Source organism: Molothrus aeneus, chromosome 13 (assembly GCF_037042795.1).
Source record: "Molothrus aeneus isolate 106 chromosome 13, BPBGC_Maene_1.0, whole genome shotgun sequence".
NCBI lineage: Eukaryota > Metazoa > Chordata > Aves > Passeriformes > Icteridae > Molothrus > Molothrus aeneus.
This window is the reverse complement of record NC_089658.1, coordinates 10,034,592-10,056,833: the sequence shown is the minus strand read 5'-3', so window position 1 is coordinate 10,056,833 and position 22,242 is coordinate 10,034,592. Positions and strand designations below refer to the sequence as shown.

At 43.0% G+C, this 22,242-nt stretch overlaps 2 protein-coding genes across 4 annotated transcripts in view; both read left to right on the top strand.

Annotated features, from left to right (window-relative positions):
• Positions 1-13,207, top strand: part of SECISBP2L (SECIS binding protein 2 like) — a 28,067-nt gene extending 14,860 nt beyond the window's left edge. Inside the window, exons 10-18 of the mRNA XM_066558577.1 lie at positions 658-825; positions 974-1,115; positions 2,731-2,900; positions 3,991-4,123; positions 5,098-5,260; positions 5,976-6,196; positions 6,849-7,003; positions 7,466-7,685; positions 8,659-13,207. Of these exons, the coding sequence (XP_066414674.1) occupies positions 658-825; positions 974-1,115; positions 2,731-2,900; positions 3,991-4,123; positions 5,098-5,260; positions 5,976-6,196; positions 6,849-7,003; positions 7,466-7,685; positions 8,659-9,332 (2,046 nt within the window). The 3' untranslated portion in view covers positions 9,333-13,207. The remainder of the gene's footprint in view (positions 1-657; positions 826-973; positions 1,116-2,730; positions 2,901-3,990; positions 4,124-5,097; positions 5,261-5,975; positions 6,197-6,848; positions 7,004-7,465; positions 7,686-8,658) is intronic.
• Positions 13,208-19,844: 6,637 nt separating this feature from the next.
• SHC4 (SHC adaptor protein 4) overlaps positions 19,845-22,242 on the top strand; it is a 28,283-nt gene continuing 25,885 nt past the window's right edge. For 2 of the 3 annotated variants that reach the window (XM_066558945.1, XM_066558943.1), the window contains exon 1: positions 20,367-21,661. In XM_066558945.1, the coding sequence (XP_066415042.1) occupies positions 21,092-21,661 (570 nt within the window). In that variant the 5' untranslated portion in view covers positions 20,367-21,091. Of the gene's footprint in view, positions 19,887-20,366; positions 21,662-22,242 lie in introns of those variants that run through there. The other variant, XM_066558946.1, reaches the window with a different exon arrangement.

Genomic DNA, 22,242 nt, shown 5'->3' with positions numbered 1-22,242 from the left:
CAATTAAAATAAGTGGTGAAGGGAACCCATCTTAAAAAAAAACAACAACACAACTTCAGGATTTTTCTCTTTTAATGAGATTGTAAGATACATGTTGCAGGCACTCAGTATCACAGACTGTCCCAGGCTGGATCATGATGCTTTTATGCAGACATCTCTTAAAATTGTTAAATCTGCAAATATTTAGTAATGGTGTCAGTTTTTCAAAATAATTACAGTTTGTAGTTTCTTTAATTTCAAACTGCATCTGCTTTAAGGCTGTGGGAGCGGTTGTTGGAAAGGTGCTTTTTTTAGCATGTGATCTACTTAAATATTTTGTTGCAGAATTGTGCCTATAGACTGCTTAATCTATTTGGCTGCTTTCCAGGAAAGTCAAGGCCTATGTGAAATCTTGGGGAGGGGGAAATTCTTTATTTAGTAATCAGATTGGAAAACCTTCTGAAGCCATCATTGGAGCTAAATAGAATAGCTTTCCTGTACTAAAATGAAATATAAAGTAGTTTTATTAATTAGCTTGTGTCATCTAGCTGTAATTAATTAGGATGTCATACTGGTAATCAAAACCTTGGATGATTTGATTCTGAAATGCCCCATATTTGGTGGCCTGTAGAGAAAGGTCTTAACTGTGGGTTTTTTGCATTTTGTTTAAAATTCTAGTTGGATGACTTACCAGAGAATTCTCCAATCAACATAGTCCAAACTCCAATTCCCATTACAACCTCTGTACCAAAGCGTGCAAAAAGTCAGAAGAAGAAGGCCTTGGCTGCAGCACTTGCAACAGCTCAAGAGTATTCAGAGATAAGCATGGAACAGAAAAAACTTCAAGTGTGTAGCACCCTGCCCCCCCAGCACTTGGTCAAGAGGAGGATTTGTTATCTGTTGCTCCTCTTAATCTCCAATAGCAGTAATCCTGTGTAAAGAATGTTGCAGGCACATTTCTTTGTATTTATTGTATGTGATGTTCCTGTTGTAGGAGGCTTTATCAAAAGCAGCTGGAAAGAAGAGCAAGACCCCTGTTCAGCTGGATTTGGGTGACATGTTAGCAGCTCTTGAAAAGCAGCAGCAAGCAATGAAAGCTCGTCAGATCACCAACACCAGGCCTCTCTCATACACAGGTATTTCTAATGTGCCTGACAATGCCTAAATACACTTTGTGCCAACATGAATGTGATTGATCTGAGCTTCTTAAATGTTTTTCTTTCTGTCAAGTTTTAGCTTTTGAATATAAACATGATTAAAAACCTGGGAAGGTTATTTTTAATGCATTTCTCAATAAATTACATGTGCTATCATCCTCTAAGCTGCTGTACACAGTGGTGAAAATCCATCTGGAGCTGAGGCCAAATGTCTTTTAAGAAGATCTGCTATTCAAAACTCAGTTGTGTCCTGAGAGTAATTCTGTGCTGAAATGAACATGTGAAAGGAACATCTCTACTCAAGATTTTTATAAAATACTCTTTGGAAGAGGGGATACCTTTGACTGTGCTATGGAGGGATATGTCACTAGGATATTCTTCCCATTTCTGCTGTTTATAGTTCAAGGTCTCCTGACTCAAGGCTTACTCAAATCAAATTTTTCTCTTTAACTGTCTGTTGTTTTTACCTTATGCTTTTACTGTGCATAATGTCCAGTGGCAATGAATTGTAACCTTACTACATCCTCCACATGTGTGGAGAAACTTTTCTTTCTGCTGTGTTTTTTTGGGATGGAGGTCAGTATTGGGTTTTTTTGTGCTGTAACTCAAAATTTTGTTAGCTTTCACAGCCTTTGTATTACAAAGACTGAGCAGTTATTCCCTTCTTTCCTCTTCTGATTCTTAGATGTCTGTTAGGTCTCTGAGGAGTCCTACTGTATTTAGTTCTTTAATTCTGGAAGTATCTTTCCTGAGAATCCATATTTCTTTTTCTGTACCTTTGTCTAGTTCTACTGTATTCTTTTAAAAATAAGATCAGACATACACAGATTAGGTTATAGTTCCATCATGAATGTATACAATGGCTTAATTATGTTTTTTTGCTATGTCTTTATCAACACAACATTAAATTAGCTTTTTTAATACTTGCTGCCAAATGCAGACTTGACATTTTTGTAATTACTTATAACCTGCCAGTCTGATTCCTAAGCCCTTGTATGTAGCCTGGAGTCCATCATTATATGCACATAGTTACCCTTTTCTTTCTGGTGTGTTGGTTCCTTTACCTGCTTTGAGTTTCAGCAGTGTTCAAACATTAATTCAAGTTGGCAAGGTTATATCAAACAAAGCTCAGCAAAGAACTGTTGGCATTTCCATTGGAGACAGCACTTGTTTTATTCTTTCTGGCAAAAGATCCACTTAACTACATGCTCTGCTCTCTCATCTGTTTTGTCCTGTCAACTATTCAAGTCTTTAATAACTGAAAATCAACGTTTGGATAAATATTTGCAATTTATCTTACCATAATCATCTAACTAATAAAGCTACATGTAGTCATTTGAGAGAGACCCCTTACCATTTATTAAAGTAATTCCTGGAATCCACAGTTTCCTAAAACATGAGGCTAAGTTGAAGAAAGCTTAAAACCATCTGGAAGCAACAATATCTGATGATGTAATTTTCCTGTCATTATGAACTGCTTTTTTTCCAAGGAAGGAAAATCTACTTAGAGAATTCATCAGTGGAAATTCTGAAAACAGTGTTGAAATAAAGCTGACATGGCTTTTGGTGAAACTAATACCTATCTTGTATTTAGTTGGCAGTGCTGCTCCCTTTCATACCAAAGAATCTGCCAGCAGAAGGTCCTTTACAAAGGGACAGCCCTCTATGGGTTGCCTTAATCCTTTGGATTCGACTGCCCCAAAAGTGAAGAGAGGAAAAGAGAGAGAGATTGCAAAACTGAAACGCCCTACAGCACTTAAAAAGGTAAATGTGCCACCCTTGGAGTGTTTTGAGCCACACTCATACTTCAAAAATAATCTTAAAAAAACCCTATTGTTTTCTTAGTTGAAGACTGCTTGCCATGAGCAGTGGGCAAGGGAATTATGAGCTTTTGCCTCCAGTTCTGTTAAACTGATGCCCTCTCCTTTGGATCTAGACATATAACATAACTTTGATATCCGCATAATCAGTTGAAGTTAATAAAAATGTATCTCAATACAGATTGCAAGGGTGTTTTCTTTTTTTAACTGCAGGCATCAGGACACATGGAAAAGCTTCCATAGGTTTTTCATGTGGCTTATTCCTAGTCAATTTAGTATGCTAACCTTAGTTTTTCTTACTCCTTTTTATAGAGATGGGTAAAGAACTTGAAGCAAACCCACAATTTTTGAGTAAGCTTAGAAATAATTAATTGCTTGTATATATATCTATATTCACCTAATCATAAATTATATATATGCAGAAGGAATAGAGTATGTATATGGAGATCAGAAGGTAAAATATAAAAAAGTGACCCCTAAAAATGCAGGCCTTTTTCTGACTGGCCTGTGATCTGAGTTAGAGGAATTCACCTGTTCAGAAAAGTTTTCTAAACTCTTTGTTGTCAAGGCTTTTATGTTTTTGCTATTAAAAATGATAGTAATACCAGTATTTCCATGGCTACTCACCTTTTCACTTTCCTGTCTTTTATAGAAAGGTTTGTCTTTATTGAGGTGCTTCATAAAGATGATTGGTATGCTTGCATTAGGTATTCTTTCACAGGCATGGGGATGAGGAATTGTTAATGAGTGAATGTTATGTATCAGAAAGGAAGTTGTGAAAGTACTTAAACTACTGAAAGTACTATTTATGTAGAAGTGTGTGAGTATTGAGTATACCATCTGTAAAATGCTGCAGTGAAATACTCTTTGTAATCCAAGAGGAAACTTGAAATGATTTCCAGGGTTTCTAACCTGGCATGAGTAGGAAGGTTCAAAACAACCTATTTAACATTGTTATGTTCAGTGAAAGGGATGTTTTTATTTACAGGTATATCTAATTTTCAGATGCTGACAGCTGTTGGTTTTGTTTCTAGATTATTTTGAAAGAGAGAGAAGAGAAGAAAGGCCGTTTATCAGCTGACCACAGCCTTCTGGGTTCTGATGAACAGAAGGAGGCTCATTTAAACTTGACTGCTGACCAGTCTCAGGAGCTGGCCTCTCAGGAAGGTTGGTCTCTGTCTCTAGAAGCCCATCACTCCCCCTCAGCTATACTAATCTGCTTATTTTCATATTTTATGCTTCTCTTCTTATGCCACACAATTGACATAAGAAGAGAAACATAAAATATGTTTCTCTTCTTAGCTGTCCCTCAGTTGTGGAAGGCTCAATACACTGTGTGTTCTCAGTACATGATCTCCATACAGCATTTTAATTATCATCTCAAGCGGTTGTTCCCACCACATGTCAGAGTTGATAGTATTTTTGATAAGCAAGAAAAATGTGACTCCTGTCAACCATGCTATGTTGATCACAGTACTTTTTAAGGATGAACATACTGAAAGTTTTCCAGATATAGAAGTTGCAAACTGTAAATAGATTTCTCCAGTTTGTTGAACATGTCAATCAGCTGCAATTTCTGAATTGTCAGTTTGCAGCAGCAGGCCTGAGCAACTGAGAAACTTCAATGAATTTTCCATGTCTTCAACATGTTTGGGGCAGTGGGAGTGGGGGAAGGAGGTGTCTGTGAGGATTCTGCATGTACTGCTTGATAACTTTTTCTTCTGAATGGACCTGTCTGACTAGAGTGGGAAAATCCTAGGCATTCTAGGAATAAGTTAGTTGAGTATTTTATATATATATAAATATAAATATATAAATAGTAAGGAATTATTGGAAGAAGTAATAACATTTAAACAGGTTTTTTTCTTCTGTTTTATCAAGTTCCCAAAGTAACCTCAAGATATTTTTTAATAAATATTCAAATACTGCTTATTTATCCAGTCCATGCTAAGTGGTGGATGTGTGTTCAGTTTATTTTCTCCCCTTTCCCCTACCCCTCCAGAAGGGGAGGGAAGAATAATGCTTAGGTTTTCAAAATGGAATTTGGACGAAGGGAGTGATAACACAAGAAGTGTGGTTCTGTTTCTTTCACATTAAAAAAATGTATTTGTATTTTGTAATGTTTAAAAATTGCCTTTCAGAAACTGGTCTGAGTATGCCTAGTGATACTTCACTTTCTCCAGCAAGTCAGAATTCTCCATACTGCATGACCCCAGTGTCACAGGGTTCACCTGCTAGTTCTGGAATAGGCAGTCCAATGGCATCTTCTGCAATAACCAAAATTCACAGCAAGAGATTCAGAGAGTAAGAGTTTTGCTTTTTTAATATAAATTCAAGACTTGCACTTCAGTCACCCTTGTGTTTCGAGTGTGGGTAGATTTAGACTTACGAGCTTAATGAACATAAGCTTCCCTTTCAGAAATAGAAGGTTCTGCAAGTATTTTCTTTTTTTTCCCCTAAATGGATCGCTTGTGTTTGCACACAAATGTGTGTATAGATGAACAAACACTCACTTGAGACTTTCTTTTGTTGCCACAGCAAGTAAGCCAGGTGGGAGTATTCTCTGCAAAATATTTTTTGAAGGAAGGCTATGTATGCTTAGAATGGGAAAGGGAGGAATACTTAGGAATGCTTAAAATACTGTAATAGTACCTCTTAATGTGTTAGGGCTTTTTTATTAATGTCAATTAATAAAATCTTTGTAATGTACTAAATTAAGTAGAGGAAAATTGCTTGTGGCACTTATTGCAGTATTTGTTTGTACTTTAAATATTATTTTTGATTGGCTTCTTGAAATAAGGGATATTACTACAAATACAAATGTTTTATGGATGTGTTTCTAACTTACAGTTTGCAGTCTGATTTCTAAATCCTTTTAATGACTTTAGTAAAAGCTAAATGACTGTTCTGAGGAAGTAAAATTATTTTCATTTGCAAAAAGGCTGGGTGAAACATTGGTTATGCTAACGTTTGTGAAGTAGCAATGCTGACTCTTGTCAATCTTGTTTTGAATTGACAGATACTGTAACCAAGTTCTAAGTAAAGAAATAGATGAGTGCGTGACTCTGCTATTGCAAGAGCTCGTCAGCTTCCAGGAGCGGATTTACCAAAAGGATCCCACGAGAGCCAAAGCCAGGAGGAGACTTGTCATGGGGTTACGTGAGGTTACAAAACACATGAAACTAAACAAGATCAAGTGTGTCATCATATCCCCCAACTGTGAAAAAATTCAGTCAAAAGGTATAAATGATAAAAACAAGTGGTGCACTTGGCTCTTTGCAGTTTTCTTGTGCTGATTAAATGTGTTAATTAGCAAGGTTAGAAGCATTTATTATTATGTATGATGTAACATTCCAGACTCCAACTGGGTAATTGCCATTCCACATTTATTCCTTTCTGTTCTGTTCTGGAAGAAACTTGTTCATGAGGGTGAAAAACTTAAAGAAGAATAGGTATTGTAGAATTGAAATTTACTCTGTGTGTTATGTCCTTCTGTGTTCAATACACCTTGCTGAGAGTCCTGAGCTCTGGGTGCTTTTTAGGAAGGTTCCTTAAGAAGAATGTGAATTGTTAGCCAACCAAAGCATTTTGCCACAAACAGAAGTATAAACAGAGGCTTCCTGAGATAGGAGAACAAAGCTCTCTTAAGGAAAGACCTGTGAAACTCTGGTTTGTGTGCAGGACTAATAGAGAATACAGAATATCACCTTCATCTGTACTCATTCACTACCCTTGAAATGTATTGTGTGTTATCCTCTGGGACATAGGAAGCTGCTGATGTGTGTATTGAAGTTTTACTGGCTAATTGCAGTTAAAGTGCATTAGAGAATTGTATCATGCTATGTGATGACTTCAAGTGACTAGATATCTATTTAAAATTGTTTTCTTCAAGGTGGACTAGATGAAGCTCTCTATAATGTAATAGCCATGGCACGGGAACAAGAAATTCCATTTGTGTTTGCTCTGGGCCGCAAGGCCCTCGGCCGCTGTGTGAACAAGCTGGTTCCTGTTAGTGTTGTGGGCATCTTCAACTACTCAGGTGCTGAGGTGAGTCATTCATTCCAATCACAGAAGTGGCTGGACTAAACAATTATGTAGTAAAGAATTGTTTTGGCATTGGAGCACACCTAATACACCTTTGATAATAACCCTGACCTCATCTATATTATGGTGTCTTTTCTTTGAAATTCAGTTTTATGGTACTGAGAGACTGTGCTAAAACACTTCGGTCACATCATATGTAGATTTTAAACACACTTAAACTGTAATCTGAAATTCTCTGGAAGGCTTAAGAATGTAAGAAAAAGAGTATCCTAAAGTATGTACATCTCCTCAAAGTTGCATAAACCTGGAATGGTGTTTTTAATACAGAGAACAACCAATTCTTAGTTAAAGTTGAGGTATTTGGTGGTAATCTTGAGGTTCATATGTGGTATACCTTGGACTGAAAGGAGTAAAGTGAAAACTATTAGTAAGAATTACTGCTGATAAAACTGCCTTTGTGCTTAGGATCTGTTTAATAAGCTGGTATCCCTGACTGAAGAGGCCAGGAAGGCCTACAGGGACATGGTGGCTGCAATGGAGCAGGAACAGGCAGAAGAAGCCTTGAAGAACGTCAAGAAGGCCCCACATCACATGGGCCATTCTCGTAACCCCTCTGCAGCAAGTGCCATCTCCTTCTGTAGTGTTATTTCTGAACCCATCTCTGAGGTCAATGAGAAAGAATATGGTAAGTAGCTTAAAGCTTACCTTTGGAAATAGAAGCTGGGGTTTTCCAAATGATGTTTGTTTGTTGTGAAATGTACTAAAGATGCAATCCTTCTTCCTAATTTACAGTATTCTGCAATGTCCAGGGATAAGAAGAGATCAGCTGGATTTCAGTAAATTTCAGAAGTAATTTTTTCCCTGAAAAAATATAGGAAACAATAATTTCTATCCTCAGAAGTGTTATAGGTATCTAACATCAGTGTAGGTGGCTTCTCCAGTTTTATTGAACTGTTTTAAAACTGATAGCACAGAATTGATCATATGACTGAGGAAGAACTGATGGCAGCAGGAACTAAAATATGAGGTCTCTGAAGATAGGACATGTTTAATGTAGCTTACATTTTTAAACTTGAGATGGCAGTGAGTGATTCTACTGTGAGGAAAGGGGAGTTCATTTATCCAGTTGCTTAAGCCCAGATGAAAAAGAATATAAAAGGGAGACGACTTGTTAGAAGTCTAAAGCCTTCTTTTTTGATTCTGAGAGTGAATTAAAGAGAATGTTGTTGTCTTTTTAGTAAATTTTTTTTGTGGTATCTTAAATTCATTTCAGGAGTTAGATGTTTTATAAGTAATCCTTAAATAATAACTTAAGATTGTGGCAATTTTCTTCTTTTAATTTGTACTTGAGAGTCACCTCTTTAACTATTCCTAGTACTACAGTTGGTGTTTACACAGGAAACTAAGTGGCACAAACTTTCAACTTTGGAATCTCTGCTTTAGGGTACTGTAAAAACCCAAAGTTATTCACAGCTCTTTCTGTTGTCTCTCCTCTTCTCTTCTTCCTCTTTTTTCTAGTAGAAATGTTTCTAGAAAGCATAGAATAATATTAATATTAGCTCATTTTGCTATTTGGGCTGTTGTTGCATGCTCAGGAGAGATATTTTTATGTACAAGGAATTAATGTTTCCTACTTCAACTTCTTTCAAAATTTGTAGAAACAAACTGGAGAAATATGGTGGAAACATCTGATGGGTTAGAGACCTCTGAAAATGAGAGAGAATCCGTGTGCAAGGCTGCAGTACCAGAAAAAGCTGGTAATGGCCAAATGGAAAAAACCACTCTTAATAAACAACCACCTCTGGCTACAGCTGGCACTACCTCAGCAACAAATCACGGGAAAGCCACGCCAGGGGACAAAGATGAGGTGAAACCAGATGACAACCTGGAATGGGCCTCACAGCAGAGTACAGAAACAGGATCCCTGGATGGCAGCTGCCGAGACCTTTTGAATTCCTCCATGACCAGTACCACCAGTACCCTTGTGCCAGGAATGCTGGAAGAGGAGGAGGAAGAGGAAGATGACGATGATGAGGATTATGCCCACGAACCAATTTCTGTAGAAGTTCAGCTTAATAGCAGAATTGAATCTTGGGTTTCAGAGACCCAGAGAACTATGGAGACGCTGCAGCTCGGGAAGACCCTTAGTGGTGCTGAGGAAGACAATGCTGAACAAAGTGAAGAGGAAGAAATGGAGACCTCAGAGCAGGCTGATCCCGGCACTGATGGGGAGGAATGGACAAATGAAAAGCACGCAAGTAACACTCAACATAAACCCACCATCTGCAGTTCTTTGAACAAAGAACACACAGATTCCATCTATATGCCGTAAAAATAAGCAGGAACTCAGGAACTTTTTAGAAACTATAGTAAAACTAACTGTTGTAAAGGTTGCAGCCATTATTCCATATGCTTCATCTCAACATTTTGCACTGTTAAACATTTAATACTTGTATTTAATTCACAACAATATTTTTGTAGCTGTCTGTTACTTTTTTGATTTAAAAACTATCTTAGCTCTTAATCAGTATTGATTTCCCAGATTAGAAACTGTGTGGAAAAGTTGTCAGTAAGCATTCATTTGATGTTTTGTAAAAGGAAACATCTTGTAACTGACCAGTTTTAAGAAAAATTCTTTGAAGTTGTGACTCTTCAGCTTATTTTCAAACAGGTAACCTACATTAACACTGACAAATTACCAACAGTTCATGTTGGTTGGTATGGTGTTATACTAGGCCTGTCAGTGTATTTGGCCATGACTTTCTAATTCTATCTAGAAATAAAAAGAAAATTTTGATTCTCTTTCATGAAAAGCTAGAAAAAGCCATTTGCAATCTTAATGAGAATTAAACAGTAGAGAAATTGTGTGTGATTCTTATGCTAAGATTGATGCAGCTTTTTAGTTGATCTTGGTGAATGCATCATTAAAAAGCTGCTGATAGCTGAAATGGTTACAATAAGCTATAATAACTTTGATTCCAGAAAAACTTTAAACCAGAGGGATGCAATTAATGTTTTGCAGGTTTTCTTTACAAGGTAGAAATATTGCATTAAAAAAAAAAAAACAAAACAAAACAGGAAAGAAAACAAAAATTCCCCATTCTCTCTGCAGTTGCTGTCTGCCAAACCACACTAAGTGACTCATTAACCATAATCCCTATTCAGGGCTTTTAGTAAACTGATGACTTCCTCTCTCTCCTGTCACTTACCTCAGGAATGCTGTTTTGCATTTTGTATTCTGCATAACACTGCAAAAAGCAAGAATAATCCTTTAAGAGCAAGTGTGAATGATGTGGTGGCTATCTCTGCCTTCACCTACATGCTGTGATCCTGGCCAGGATGGATCTGAAGAACTACTGCTGAAAACGTGACCTCTTTGTCTCTTCTTGCAGCTGTAACAGCTTTAGGAGTTGACCTCCAGATAGAGAAGAAAGTAGTTATTCCAGGACATGAGGAAGTGCCCTGTAGTTTGGGGAAGTATTTCAGTGGTGCAGAGGTAAAAGAAACAAAAGATGCCCTCTCTGAAACCCACCTGTTGCTAGAGAATCGTTCTGTGTTCTGTTCTGAATACTGGAGTGAAATGCATTAACTGGTGATGAATTTGTTTCAGACTGAGGATGGAGTGTGTGTCTAAACCTTGCACGTCAGGAGTCTGTTTTCCATCTTTGGTATAGCAAGGGATATTCTGAAACTGCCAGCAGCAGGAGCTTCACCACAGGGGTAGCCAAAGAGTAACTCACGTGAATAACACTTTCATAGCAAGCATGTTTCTTTTAATTTCACTTAATTTTTTTTATCACTTGTATCAAAATGCATGAAAAGCCTCTGGGTAGGCTAAAAACCACAGGAAACTGAAATTAGCTGAGTTGGGTGTTCAGTCCACACTTAGGAACATGGGACCAATGTTTATAGCAGTAGTGATGCTGGTGTTTTAAGTTGCACTGGGAAAATAAGACTCCAGGTTTAGAAGTCATCTAGCCCTGGGTTTTTGGATGCTAATGAGAATAATAGAAACTGTGTATTATGTAAATAATGCTTTGATAGCTCTAGGCATAGCAGATGCTATGTAGATAAGCAGTAGAGAGCTGCTGTGACAACTGGCTGTTGTGTCACGTTCTTAGCTCCTTAGTGTAATCCTCCTAGGTGTAGAACAGGCCTTTCATAGGAAAACAAGGACTGAGGAATGATGCCTCCTGAATGTTAAACCTTTTACTGTCCCCATGGCAGATTTCTACTGTCTGTATGTTTTAAGAGTTTTTGCTTTAGGACATGACAGGTGTTTGAACTGCTGACAAGCAAACCTTGCCCTTGGATGTGTAAGCACGTCTGCACAGGTGAGATCGGTGCATACACTGAGGGCGAAACTTCGCCAGAACATCGAAAAACAAAGGTGTTTGTAGTTTCTCCTTTAGCCTTTTCAGTGCCAGTGATTCAAATAACTTTTGATCTTGAAGTATTAACATCAGAGGCGCATCTTTTTATATGTCTTTCTGAACTTGGACTGTCATTTTAAAGTTTTCTGACATTTATATCAAAGAGGTCTTGTAATATTCAGCCCGCTATTTAACTGCAGTTTTGCTACAAGTTTAATAGAGTTCTTGAAAGTGGTACAGCACTTATAATTATCTCTCAATTTGCCAGCAAATAAGGAACTAGTTTCTTTTTAAAATGTGGCAGATCACCCTTAGGGGAGCAAACTGAAACTGAGTAAAGAAAACTGGGTTTAGTGCTTCCTTTTTGATAAGCTGGGAATAAGCAATAACTGTAAGAATGAAATTGCAATTGCTTTGGGAGCGATCCATTTGCATCGGAAATTAGGGAAGTTCCTTGCCACTTGAAGCACTTAAGGAGAGTATCTCACTGTGGTAATTTTGGTTCTATTATCAGCAGAATTTAAGAAGAAAGCATACAAATGTTCTACAATACCATGATTTTTTTAAAAAGTAGTTGAATTTCTATTTCAGTGTAAAAGTGTGCAGTTTATACAGGTTGTTACTGTCCCCATGAAAAGATGTTTCTGTAGTTATAGGTGTATAGATATTTTTGTTGTGAAAATAATTATTTGGGAAACAAATCTACTTTTCTTAAGGCATTGTTTATAGAAATGATTTCACCACTTACTTTATCTGGTAAAATCAAAAATAATGTATCTGTGGTAGGGGTAGGGATCTTTAAAACTGATAGAGGTGGCTATGTATACAACCTATTTATATAAATACTCTTAAGTATCTCTGTCAATAATAAAACATGGATTACAAATCTGTAAAAGGGAAAAATTCTGAAGAACTTCAGTCCTTCATTGGACCAAGTAGCAATGTCTGATTAAGGCAAAGGCCCTGATCCTGCTCACACATACTTTGGAGTGTTAGTGCCACTGGCTTAAATTGGTGGCCTGTTTATCTGCTTAAGTTGTGTGCAGGCTGTTGTAGGATTGGAGCTAAACAGTGACAGAGAGTATTGACCTGTGTTTTAAAAATTCATTATAGAAAATGTTCAGTAATGCACTTGTTGGTGTTCTTCTGGTAAAGCTAAGAGGTGTCTTTATGGGTGGGTGGGAGCTTACACAATGTGGTTCTGTCCAGTTCTTTAACACAAGCTTAAATTTTAATAATGTTACTTTAAATATGTATGTAAAAAAGTATTATTGTTTGAAAAGCTGCTGTTGCTGAAACTGTCACTTAGTATTTCTTGTGAAGTTGTGCCAACTAATGAAACTGTTCAGATGATTTCAGTGTCAGCCATTTAAAAATTAGACATGGCAATTTGTTAACAGAACAAAACCCAGCAGAAACAAGCCATAGAAACCAGGAACAGGGGGCTCACCCTTCCACACACAAGGAAACATGAGAATGTCTAACCCAAAACTTCCTCACCAATGAATGGTAATGCTGAAAGTAGAAACCCTGTTGGCACAGCCCACGTTCTAAATGTTCATCAATAGTTCATATAATTTACTTTTTAAATAGATTCTAATAAGGAAAGCTGTTTAATCTTCGATGTCTTAAAATTTATAGTAATATTTAGGTTAAAGTAGTAGAAAAACCATTATAAAATACAATATGAAGGGGTTTGTTCCATTTCTTTTTTGCTGTATGAAGGATAACTGTTCTGTCTACCGTACTTTTTGGAGTAATAACAGCTTTTTTGCACTATGTAAATACTAGTGGGGATTCTTCCATAACTAATAAAAATGATTGTAGAAATTTATGGCTTTATTACAGTGCTGTGTTTGTTCAGGACTCTTTGATGCTGAGTTGATGGGCAGGGGCTGCCGCGGCGCTGCAGGTGCTGGGAGAGGTGTGTGTCACACTGCGGCCACAGGGTGGAGGAGCCGTGTGGTGCCACTCGGGGTGACCGAGCCCCTCACCACAGCAGGGGAGTGGCTGAGGCAAAAAGCAGGATGAGCAGAGGGCTTTTCACATGGATCCCGGCCCTGTTTGTCACCTGCTATGTCACTGACCAGAAAAATATTAGATAAAAACACCCACCCTTCTTCAGAGACCCTGGGACTGAAGCAGGTCCAGAATATCGAGTTGGAAATAATGTTTTACTTAAGAGGAAATGAACAAGGATAAGCACAGGTACTTCCAAAAGCTGGGATTTCTCTCATACTCAGCTGGCTGAGAACTTCAGTTTACCTGCCCTTATTGTTGGAGTGATGGATGAAGTCACCTTTGGACAATAACATGAACTTCCCTGTATGTTGTCCCCTCTTTAACTGCTCACACCTCTGTGTCAGTAACAGTGACCTGTAGCAGTGTCATTAACTGGGTTGCAGCTCCCACGTGTGAAAATATCTATAGCAGTTCAAAAAGGATAAAGCTGTGTCCTGTAATTCTGAAGTTTCTCTTTATGTACCTGAACTTCATGTTTGAGTTCTGCTATTGCAGTTGTCTTCTGGTGGGAGTGCTTCTGTTACAAGCCTCACTTTGGAGGTTCTATGACTTGCAGTCAGAATTACTCCAGCAATTACTCCTCTTACGTGGGTTCAGCCTCTGTCTTCTCAACCTGATCAGAGTTTTGGAAAGTACAAGAAATAGCGGGTGGCACACTGTGATCTGTGCTAGGGAAATGACAAAAAACTAGTTACCCTTATGCCTTTACAAACTGAATTTTTTTACTCCCTCTTCATTTCTTTGCCATTTAAGAAACACTAACGTTGAGCAAATTTCTTTGCCTCTGGTGAGTTTTTAAGTGCTTTGCATTTCTGCACATACCAAAAGGGCACCACAAGAAAATAATTGCTCCTGCTAAGTTCCTTCAGGCAGCACTGCCCTGCCTGTGCTCCCACAGCAGCATGGGCTCTCCAATACCAGGTTTATAGGGATGGGGCTGGAATTTTCTGAATCTGTGTGTCTACAATGTGTGGGAAAACCCCAGTCAGTCAAACCTGCACTAAGCAAAAAGGACAGCTCCTTGGACTTGCTTTAGATTTTTGGGATCACTGTGAATAAACACAGGGCTTTATTACTTTTTTGTTTGTTTATTGTTGTGGGTTTGGTTTTTTTTAAGTGCTACTGGGCAAAACCAACCCACCCCAGAGGAGCTGCTGCCAGCTGCAGGCTCTTTACCTCAGGGGTTCTTTTGGGTTAGCAGATGCAGGGGAAGCTCAGCTGGAATGCACTTCCTGGGCCCAGATGCAGCCCCAGTGTGCTCCAAGCTGGTAAAGGAGTTTTCCAGGGAGCCTGGGGAGCTCCCACACGAGGCAGAGGCGTGGGGGCTCTGTCTGGGCACCATGAGAACACCCAACTCTCTTCTGTGGTGTTCTCCAGGGACACAGCCTCAATGAGTAATGAGCAATTTAATCATCATGTAAGGCTGATAACAGACTTGTTCCTCTGCAAAGGGAAATGGGAGAGGGGGCATGGCATGAACTGCATGTCCCACAGAATCTGTGTGGAGCTGTGTTTGGCTTTGGCTTCCTCCTGAGACTGGAGGCTGCAGCAGCACTGCTCACACCCACAGCAGTTCAGTCTGTGTTTACAGGGAAAGTTAATGTGTGTCCACGCCAAATTTAAAACAGCTTTGTGCCTCTATATAAGGCTTTGTACTGCTGTAGTAGGTTACTCATTTCTTGCAGAGTTATAAAACAATAATAAATGTTGTCACTCAAAACCTTTGGGGGTTCTGTACAGTTTTCAAAAAAATTGTAGCAAAAGTCTTCCTTAAGTGTCATCTCTCAGGGAAAAGAACCCTAAATATATGTTTAGAGCATTAAACTCCTTATATGAAACTCCTAATAATGCTTTTCCTGCAAGGGAAGGCTGCATTTTCAGATGCGTTCTGCCCAAGAGTGCTGTTTAAAGGTCTTGGGGACTTCCTGCCTGCAGGTGTGATGGTAAGTGTCCCTTCTGCCACTGACTGTCTCAAGGAATAGGTAAGTACCAGAGAGGTAAGGATGTTTGGAGAAAAAAAAAAAAAAAGGCAAGAAGTGATTGGAAATGCCCCCATGTCAATGTTTACTTTCTGATTTTTCCAAGTTAAAGGCAATGACCAAGTATAGAAATGGCAGATGCTGAACAAGGGTACTTCCTTCAGTGTTTCCTTGGGTCTCCTCTGCACACCAGGAGACACTGGGAGAAGTTCAACCCTGTTGTGGGATTTATTGTTTTCTAATATGGGCTAGTGGATTGCCCTACAAAAATACAGATTTATAGATAATTGCAGGAAAGGATGGTTCCCTGCCTGCTACCACAAGGATACCAAGCCCTGTGACTGCTCCCAACTTCCTTTGGAGCTGACCATAGTTTGGTGATGCTGTTGCTGAAATTTGTTTCATGTGGTGGGTTATTCTGTAACCTTTAGGCTACTTTGGGCTGAAATTTCTCTTTTTATTCTTCCTGCTGTGGGCTGTGCCCAGAGCTGGGCCCAGTCACTAGACTCTTAGTCTGCTCTTTGAGGACTTGGTGTACCCCAGGTGATGCTGGGGTTTGCTCATGGGCACTCGGCCTCCTTGCAAGCAGTGCTGAGGGAGCCCAGCAAGTGCTGCTGAATGTATCTTTGGGCTCAGTCTGCAGAGCCTTTCAGGAAGCAGTGGTTAGGGCAGGGTGGTGTTTTCTGATGGCTTGCAGCAGCTCTCACTAGCTCTTCTGTTTTGGGCATGTCCTTGTTGAACGTGCAGATGTTGGCAGCATCCACCTTGGAGATGGGACAGCTGTAGCACAGGTCCCCCATGCTGTGCTCTCCTCCCATGTTCAGCTCTCTCTGTTTATGTTTGTTGGCTGCTTTCCCTCAGAGCTCCAAGGGCTGGCTCTGTGCTGACTTCTTGAGCAACCTTTAGACTAGATTTTGGGCTTTTGCACAGGACTTTCCTTCTCATTTCTGTTCCCCTGAGCTCTGGCACTGTCCTGGGGGAAAAGACAACAAAGCCCAGCAGTGTTTGAAGGAGGAGGTGGTGGTCCTGCCAGGCAAAGAGGATATAAAACCAGAGGGCATCCAGCTCAGCCCTGTTGCACAGCAGGCTGGGTCCTTCCATCCATCCTGCTCAGCTGCAAGGATGTGAGCTTTGCCCAGGTGGAGCAGCCCTGCCTTCTGCTGCCCTGTCCCACTGCTGCAGTTTTAGAGAGAGCAATGTTGCTGTGGCTGGTGAAACTGGGCTGAGCTAAACAGAGCCTGCTGCCCATGAAGGGAAATTGCTACTTGACTTTTTCACCCTAGAACATGATCTCTGGGATTAGCTAGAAAAGGAGAAAAGCACTGATAGTCTTAAGGTCTGATTTTTGTATCCAGGGCCCTGCCTTTGTCCTCCTCAAACCCAGTAGCTCTGATCCCTGTGTTTTCAGCCCAAGCAAACCCTCTCAGACTCTCCTGGAAAGTAGGAGGGGCTGCAGTTCTCAAACAGACTTGCTTTTATCTCATTCCGAACAATGGATGGGAGATATAACAGTGAGAATGATTCAACATGGGGGAAAAGAAATTTCTCTCAATTGAAATAAAACAGTTTGTGTGTGTGACTTGCTCTAGTGGAAATAAACTGCTTCAGGCTTCCCAGAGGTGGCTGCCACCATGTTGTTACCTGCCACAGGGATTTTCCTGCCATTCTGTAACAATTTGCTGATTTCTGCCAGGATCAGCCAGGCATGTCAATGAGGAAGTAAGGCAGATCAGCTTGGTGCACCTCAGCATGAGTTAACTCTGCTGTTGCTATTTATAAAGGGAAAAAAGTCCCTTGGTTAGTCCATATTCTAACAGAAAGGCCAAGCTCTGATGCACAGGTTGCAAGCAGCATGTAAAGGCTTCCTCTGGGCTGCTGTGAGAGGCAGCTGCTGCTCTGGTGTGCTCTGCAGGTGTGTGACAGCGTTTCTGCCGTGTGTGCTGCCCCCACACTCCCCGTGTGAGACGGCTGGGCTGGGCTGGGCTGGCCCCTGCTCTCCTGCTTTCCTCTCTACTGGTCCCCAGCTCACCATGAACGCTCCTGTCCCCATCGAGTGCAGAGGGCTCTTACCCTGAAAGAGGAGGTGGGGTGGTGCCATTAGGATGAGCTGAGATCCCACAGCCCCAGATCTGAAACGGGGCCACTGCCAAGGGTGCCCGAGGCTCCAGGCTGACACTGCTGCTCCAGCCAGAGCAGCTGCCTGTGGTGATGCTGGAGCTGTGGCTGCTGCTGCCTTGCCTCCTTCTCTGCAGCTCTTTGAGAGGGTGTCAGAAGTGGCTGGAGCTGGTTAGCTGCTCCTGAGTAGCGGTGCTGCCCCAGCCCTGTGGTTACAGCTCCCGAAGCTCCTGTCCCCTCTGACAGTGCCTGACTGCAGGCTGCTCACAGCAGGTTCTCCTGCAGCATGTTTGAGGCTGAGAGGCTGCTTGGGGCTGTAACAGGGGGTGATGGAGGGCTGGGTGTGATGGGTAACAGAGATTGAGGGAGAGGTTTCAGCTGTGCACTGCTAGGGCACTCCCATGTGTGGCACAGCGCTTGGTCAGCAGCCATGTGAGGGGAAAAATGGCTTTTCCCTGTGTCCTGCTGGGGCAGCAGCAGGCGTGGGCAGGGAGCTGGGGGGGTGAGGAGCCCTGAACACAGTGAGCAACAGGGAACTCGAGCTGGGAGCAAGAAACACAGGCTCCTTTTAGACAAGGCTGTAGGCTCAGTTTCACCAGTGCTTAAAGGAGCTTTGTTCTCTGTGCTGGTTAGAGGCTGATTTCCCAGTATCTTAAACAGAAATCTTGTTTTAGCCTTGAGAAAAAAAGCTTTTTAATTTATAAAGACATGGCATTTTTCTTTTCCCTCCTCTCCCTCCCCACAATGGCTGGTATTGCTTGGACAATGCTGCTCTTTGCAGCATTGTCCAAGGGGGTTCTGCTCTCGAGCTTGTATTTCTTGATCACTGCTGAAAGCAGAGCTTGTCACAATTGCATTTTTCTCTGGAACCTGCAGTAAAACACCAGTTATTCTTCACCTCCCACACTGTGATCACACTTGCTGGTGCCTGTGAGCAGAGAAATGCTGATTAAAGTACCAGTCTCCCTGGAGAAGCCACCCTGAGCCCCCCATGGCACCCTGAGAGGGCAGCAAGGCTTTGGCCATGGGGCAGCAGATGCTGGTGCCATGCAGGGCTCGAGACACAGCTCACGGGTGATTAGTGAAGGACAGGCTGCTGCATTACTATTTCTTTTTCTTGAAAATGTCCCCTTTCACCTCACAGGTTTAAAGCCTGCCCCATTAACCCTTTTCACCTGCCAGCTCTGGTTAGCTGCAGTGGGACATGGAGGGGACTGCATCTCCTGCAGGCCCAGCAGGGACCCCACCTGCCCATTTTATCACTCACACAGATAAAGAAGGCTCAAATCACCTCCTGAGGAAGAATCAGCAGGCAGGCTCAGGAGATGAGCACCCAAGGCACAGAGGAGTGTCCTGGTCACCAAGTCATACCTTCCTGGTGCTGTCATCTATGCCAAGGGGCTGCTAAGGTAAGGCAAAAAAGACCCTTGCTGTGTGCTCAGAGACAAGGTAGGAAGGGTGGTAAGGCTGATCTTGCACAAAGAGGAAATTTGGCTTGTCTCTTTGCATGTGTTTCATGGCAGTAAAAAGAAGACAAATCTGGGAGGTTCCCCAGTATGGAAGCTTGGGGCATCAGCGTCTCCCTGAATGCTGCTCCTCACTGTCCCCTCCATGGGAAGCACAATTTGCACTCCCCTCCAGGCCCTCTTCATCACCAGTGTGGGCCCCATGGCCTCTCCATCCCAGTTTTCCTTCCAGCCACATTCATGTCATGCTCCAGCGTGGCATTGAAGGAAAAATGCTCCTGCTAGGAGAGTTTCTGTGCTTTATGTACAATCAGTAGTGCTGCTAATCACTTCTGAAATTTTCTGTTCCTTTGTGCTCAAAGCCATCATTAAAGCTTCATGAGAAATTCGTCATTCTTTGTAACTTGTGGCTGGTCCAGGTTTTGCCTTTGGGTTTGATTTTGTGAGCAGTTGAGCCATCCTCACCAAAATGGGTTGATTCAAAGCCGCCACTTCCTCTTTGAGCCACATTTCACTAAAAGAATTTGGACTGTTTTTTTCCCCCCTACTTCACTGTGGCAACTATTGCATCTTTAGGATTAACATCAGCTTTCACACACGAGGTAAAACCACGGAATGGCTGTGATGAGGTTTCTCTCTGTGGCAGAGAGAAGCTGTCATTCTCTCTGCCTGTCGCAGGCAGAGCAATGGGCAGCACGGCCTCTCCTCGGGCACCAGCAGCTGATGCACAGCCCTGAGCGCCAGCAGAGAACGAGGCCGCAGCACTGCGAGCATGAGGAAGGTGAACTCAACATGGCAAATGTAGCGAGAAAACGCCTCAGCTGAGGGAGAGAGCGAGGCCCTCATGCCGGGTTTCCTCTCCCGGCCCGGGCCCCGTGGTGCCGAATTTCTCTGCCCCGGGTGTCGGAGCCCCGCACGGAGCCGAGCCGAGGTAACTCGTGCCCTGATATTATCAAGAGTAAAACAAACCTGTCTCGCTCCTTGGCTGCCGGAGGTACCCGCGATGCCTGAGGGGATGCCCCGGGCCGGAGCCGAGCTGAGGCCAGGGAGCGCTGGGCAAGCCTGCCCTTCCCTTGACGCCGGCCGGGCAGCCAGGGAGGCATCGCAGCCCCGGCTCCGGCTGGGCCGCGGCCCTCGGCTCTGCTCGTGCAGCCGCGGAGGAGGGATGGCCGCAGAACGGGGATTTTGGGGGATTTTGGAGGATTTTGGGGGTTTTTGGGCACCAGCTCGAGGGTCCCTCGCGCCCCCTCTCCCCCCGCCCCCCGCGTTCCCCGTGCGCTGAGGGCGCGTGAGCCGGCGGCGGGCGGTGATTGGCTGCGAGGCGCCCCCCGGGGGCCGCCGGGCCGCGGCCGCGCGCCGAGCGCCATTCACGGCGCTGCCCGCCCGCACGCGCCGAGCCCATTCACAAAAACTTCATTCATAAAACCGGCGGCGGCGGGGGCGGCCCGGGCGCTGCGGAGCTGCTGCCCCGCGGCGCTGCGGGAAACGGCCCCGGAGCCGCGGGAATATTCCGTTGTTTCGGGATTATTATGGTGCTGAAGGACTTTCCAGCAGGAATTAGCGAGACCGACGCTGCTCAGTGTTTTTGGAAAGAATCCTGGGTTTGCGCCTGACGGCGGGGCAGGAGCTGCAGCGCAGGGATGCTCTTCGCCTCTGGGGCAGCGGCGGTGGAAGTGCAGAGAGCCGGGCACCTTACGGGGTTCATGCCGGTCTGAAAATACGTTTGGGCTTGTAGCTGTCTTGATCTGCTTTGTGTGGAATATGCTTGAGCTTTCGCTGCAGCCAGGACTCTGCAATTATTGATGCTACAGCTGTGAATCTTCAGAGCTAGGTGGGATTTAGTGCCTGGCTTGAGGCAGCAATGAAGGCAGGTTTGGATAGTGGCTCTTCAGTTTAAGCTGCTGTACCACCGATGTGCTTTCCTGTATGCTGCTTTTATTTCTGCTTACAAAATGCCAGATGCCCATGCAGTTTTAAGCCTTGTTCTTTGAGCAAAATAAACCATTCAAGAGGGAGTCAGCAAAAATATCCAATAGGTTTCTGTTTTGAAAATTGTTTGACTTTCTTAATTTCCATATAATTTATCTACAAGAGCTAATTTATGCAAGAATATCCAGTTACAGACCTGCCAAGGCTATGAGAGAACGCAGCCAGCAGAGCCTCGGTGGACACGTCCTGTATGTAGGGTTATTCAGACATCCAGGAATGCTGCACAGGGCTAAGTACAGCCGATTCAGGAATGATTCCATAACCTCCCTAGATGAAGGCACACAAAATACGTCTTTAAATATCAAAGGTTCTTCCTCCTCTTCCCACTCTTCAACACCCAATTTACTGACAGAAGATGTGTCCCTGGGGCCGCAGGACACCTGCACCACGCTGTGCACGCTGATCCCCCGGATGGCCAACATCAAACTTGCCAACCCATCCAATCTGCCGGGCCTGAAAAGCTTCTGCCTGGGAACCAAAGAGGTGCCACGAATTAAACTCACGGAGTGCGTTACCATCCCCAGCAGCCCGACCTCGCCTGAGATCAGCTGCCTGTCGGCCTCCTACCCCCAGCCCGACCTGGACAAGCTGGTCCTGACCCCAAAGGCAGCAGGTGACTGTGCTGAGGAGGCTGCTGTGGGCAGGCAGGACAGGGGCCTGGCCCAGAGCAATGAGAGCACGTACAGCCAGGAGCCAGGAACCACCTACAGCGTGCGGGTGAGTACATCCCCCTGGGCTCCATCCTCTGACAAAGCAAACAGCTCAGCTGGCTGCTGGGTGACCTCCATTTTCCTGCCTCTAGAGTCCATGCCCCAAACCACTGCGTTCTCCCATGTATTTCCTATCTTCTGATATACATAGGGCTGTGGCATTGAGCTGGGAGAGCTAAAAGCATCCCAGCTGTTTGCCGAGGTAACACAACATCCAATTCCAAGGGACTGTCTGTAGACTCTCTGAGGACCGCGGCTGAACCGCAACTGAAACAGGTTACTCTGCATGTTGGAGGGAAAAGGAGGCCCATGAAAGGGCCTCCCATCCCTCACAGAGAGCAGCTCCAGGCATTAGGTGCATTCTGACCCACGCTGCTGACATTTGTCAGGAAGGCTGTGGGGCAAGCACTGCCCAGGTTGTATTTCCAGTATGGTTTTCTGCTGGTCTTCCTTTTGTGGGCAGTATCTCAGAGGGGGGTTCAGGGGTTCATTGGCAGGAGCCTCACAATGCAACAGGGAGATGTTTTTTCCCTTCATCTTCCTGGTTATGTTGCTCCCATGGCTGTGGGCCTGCAGGAACATCACTGA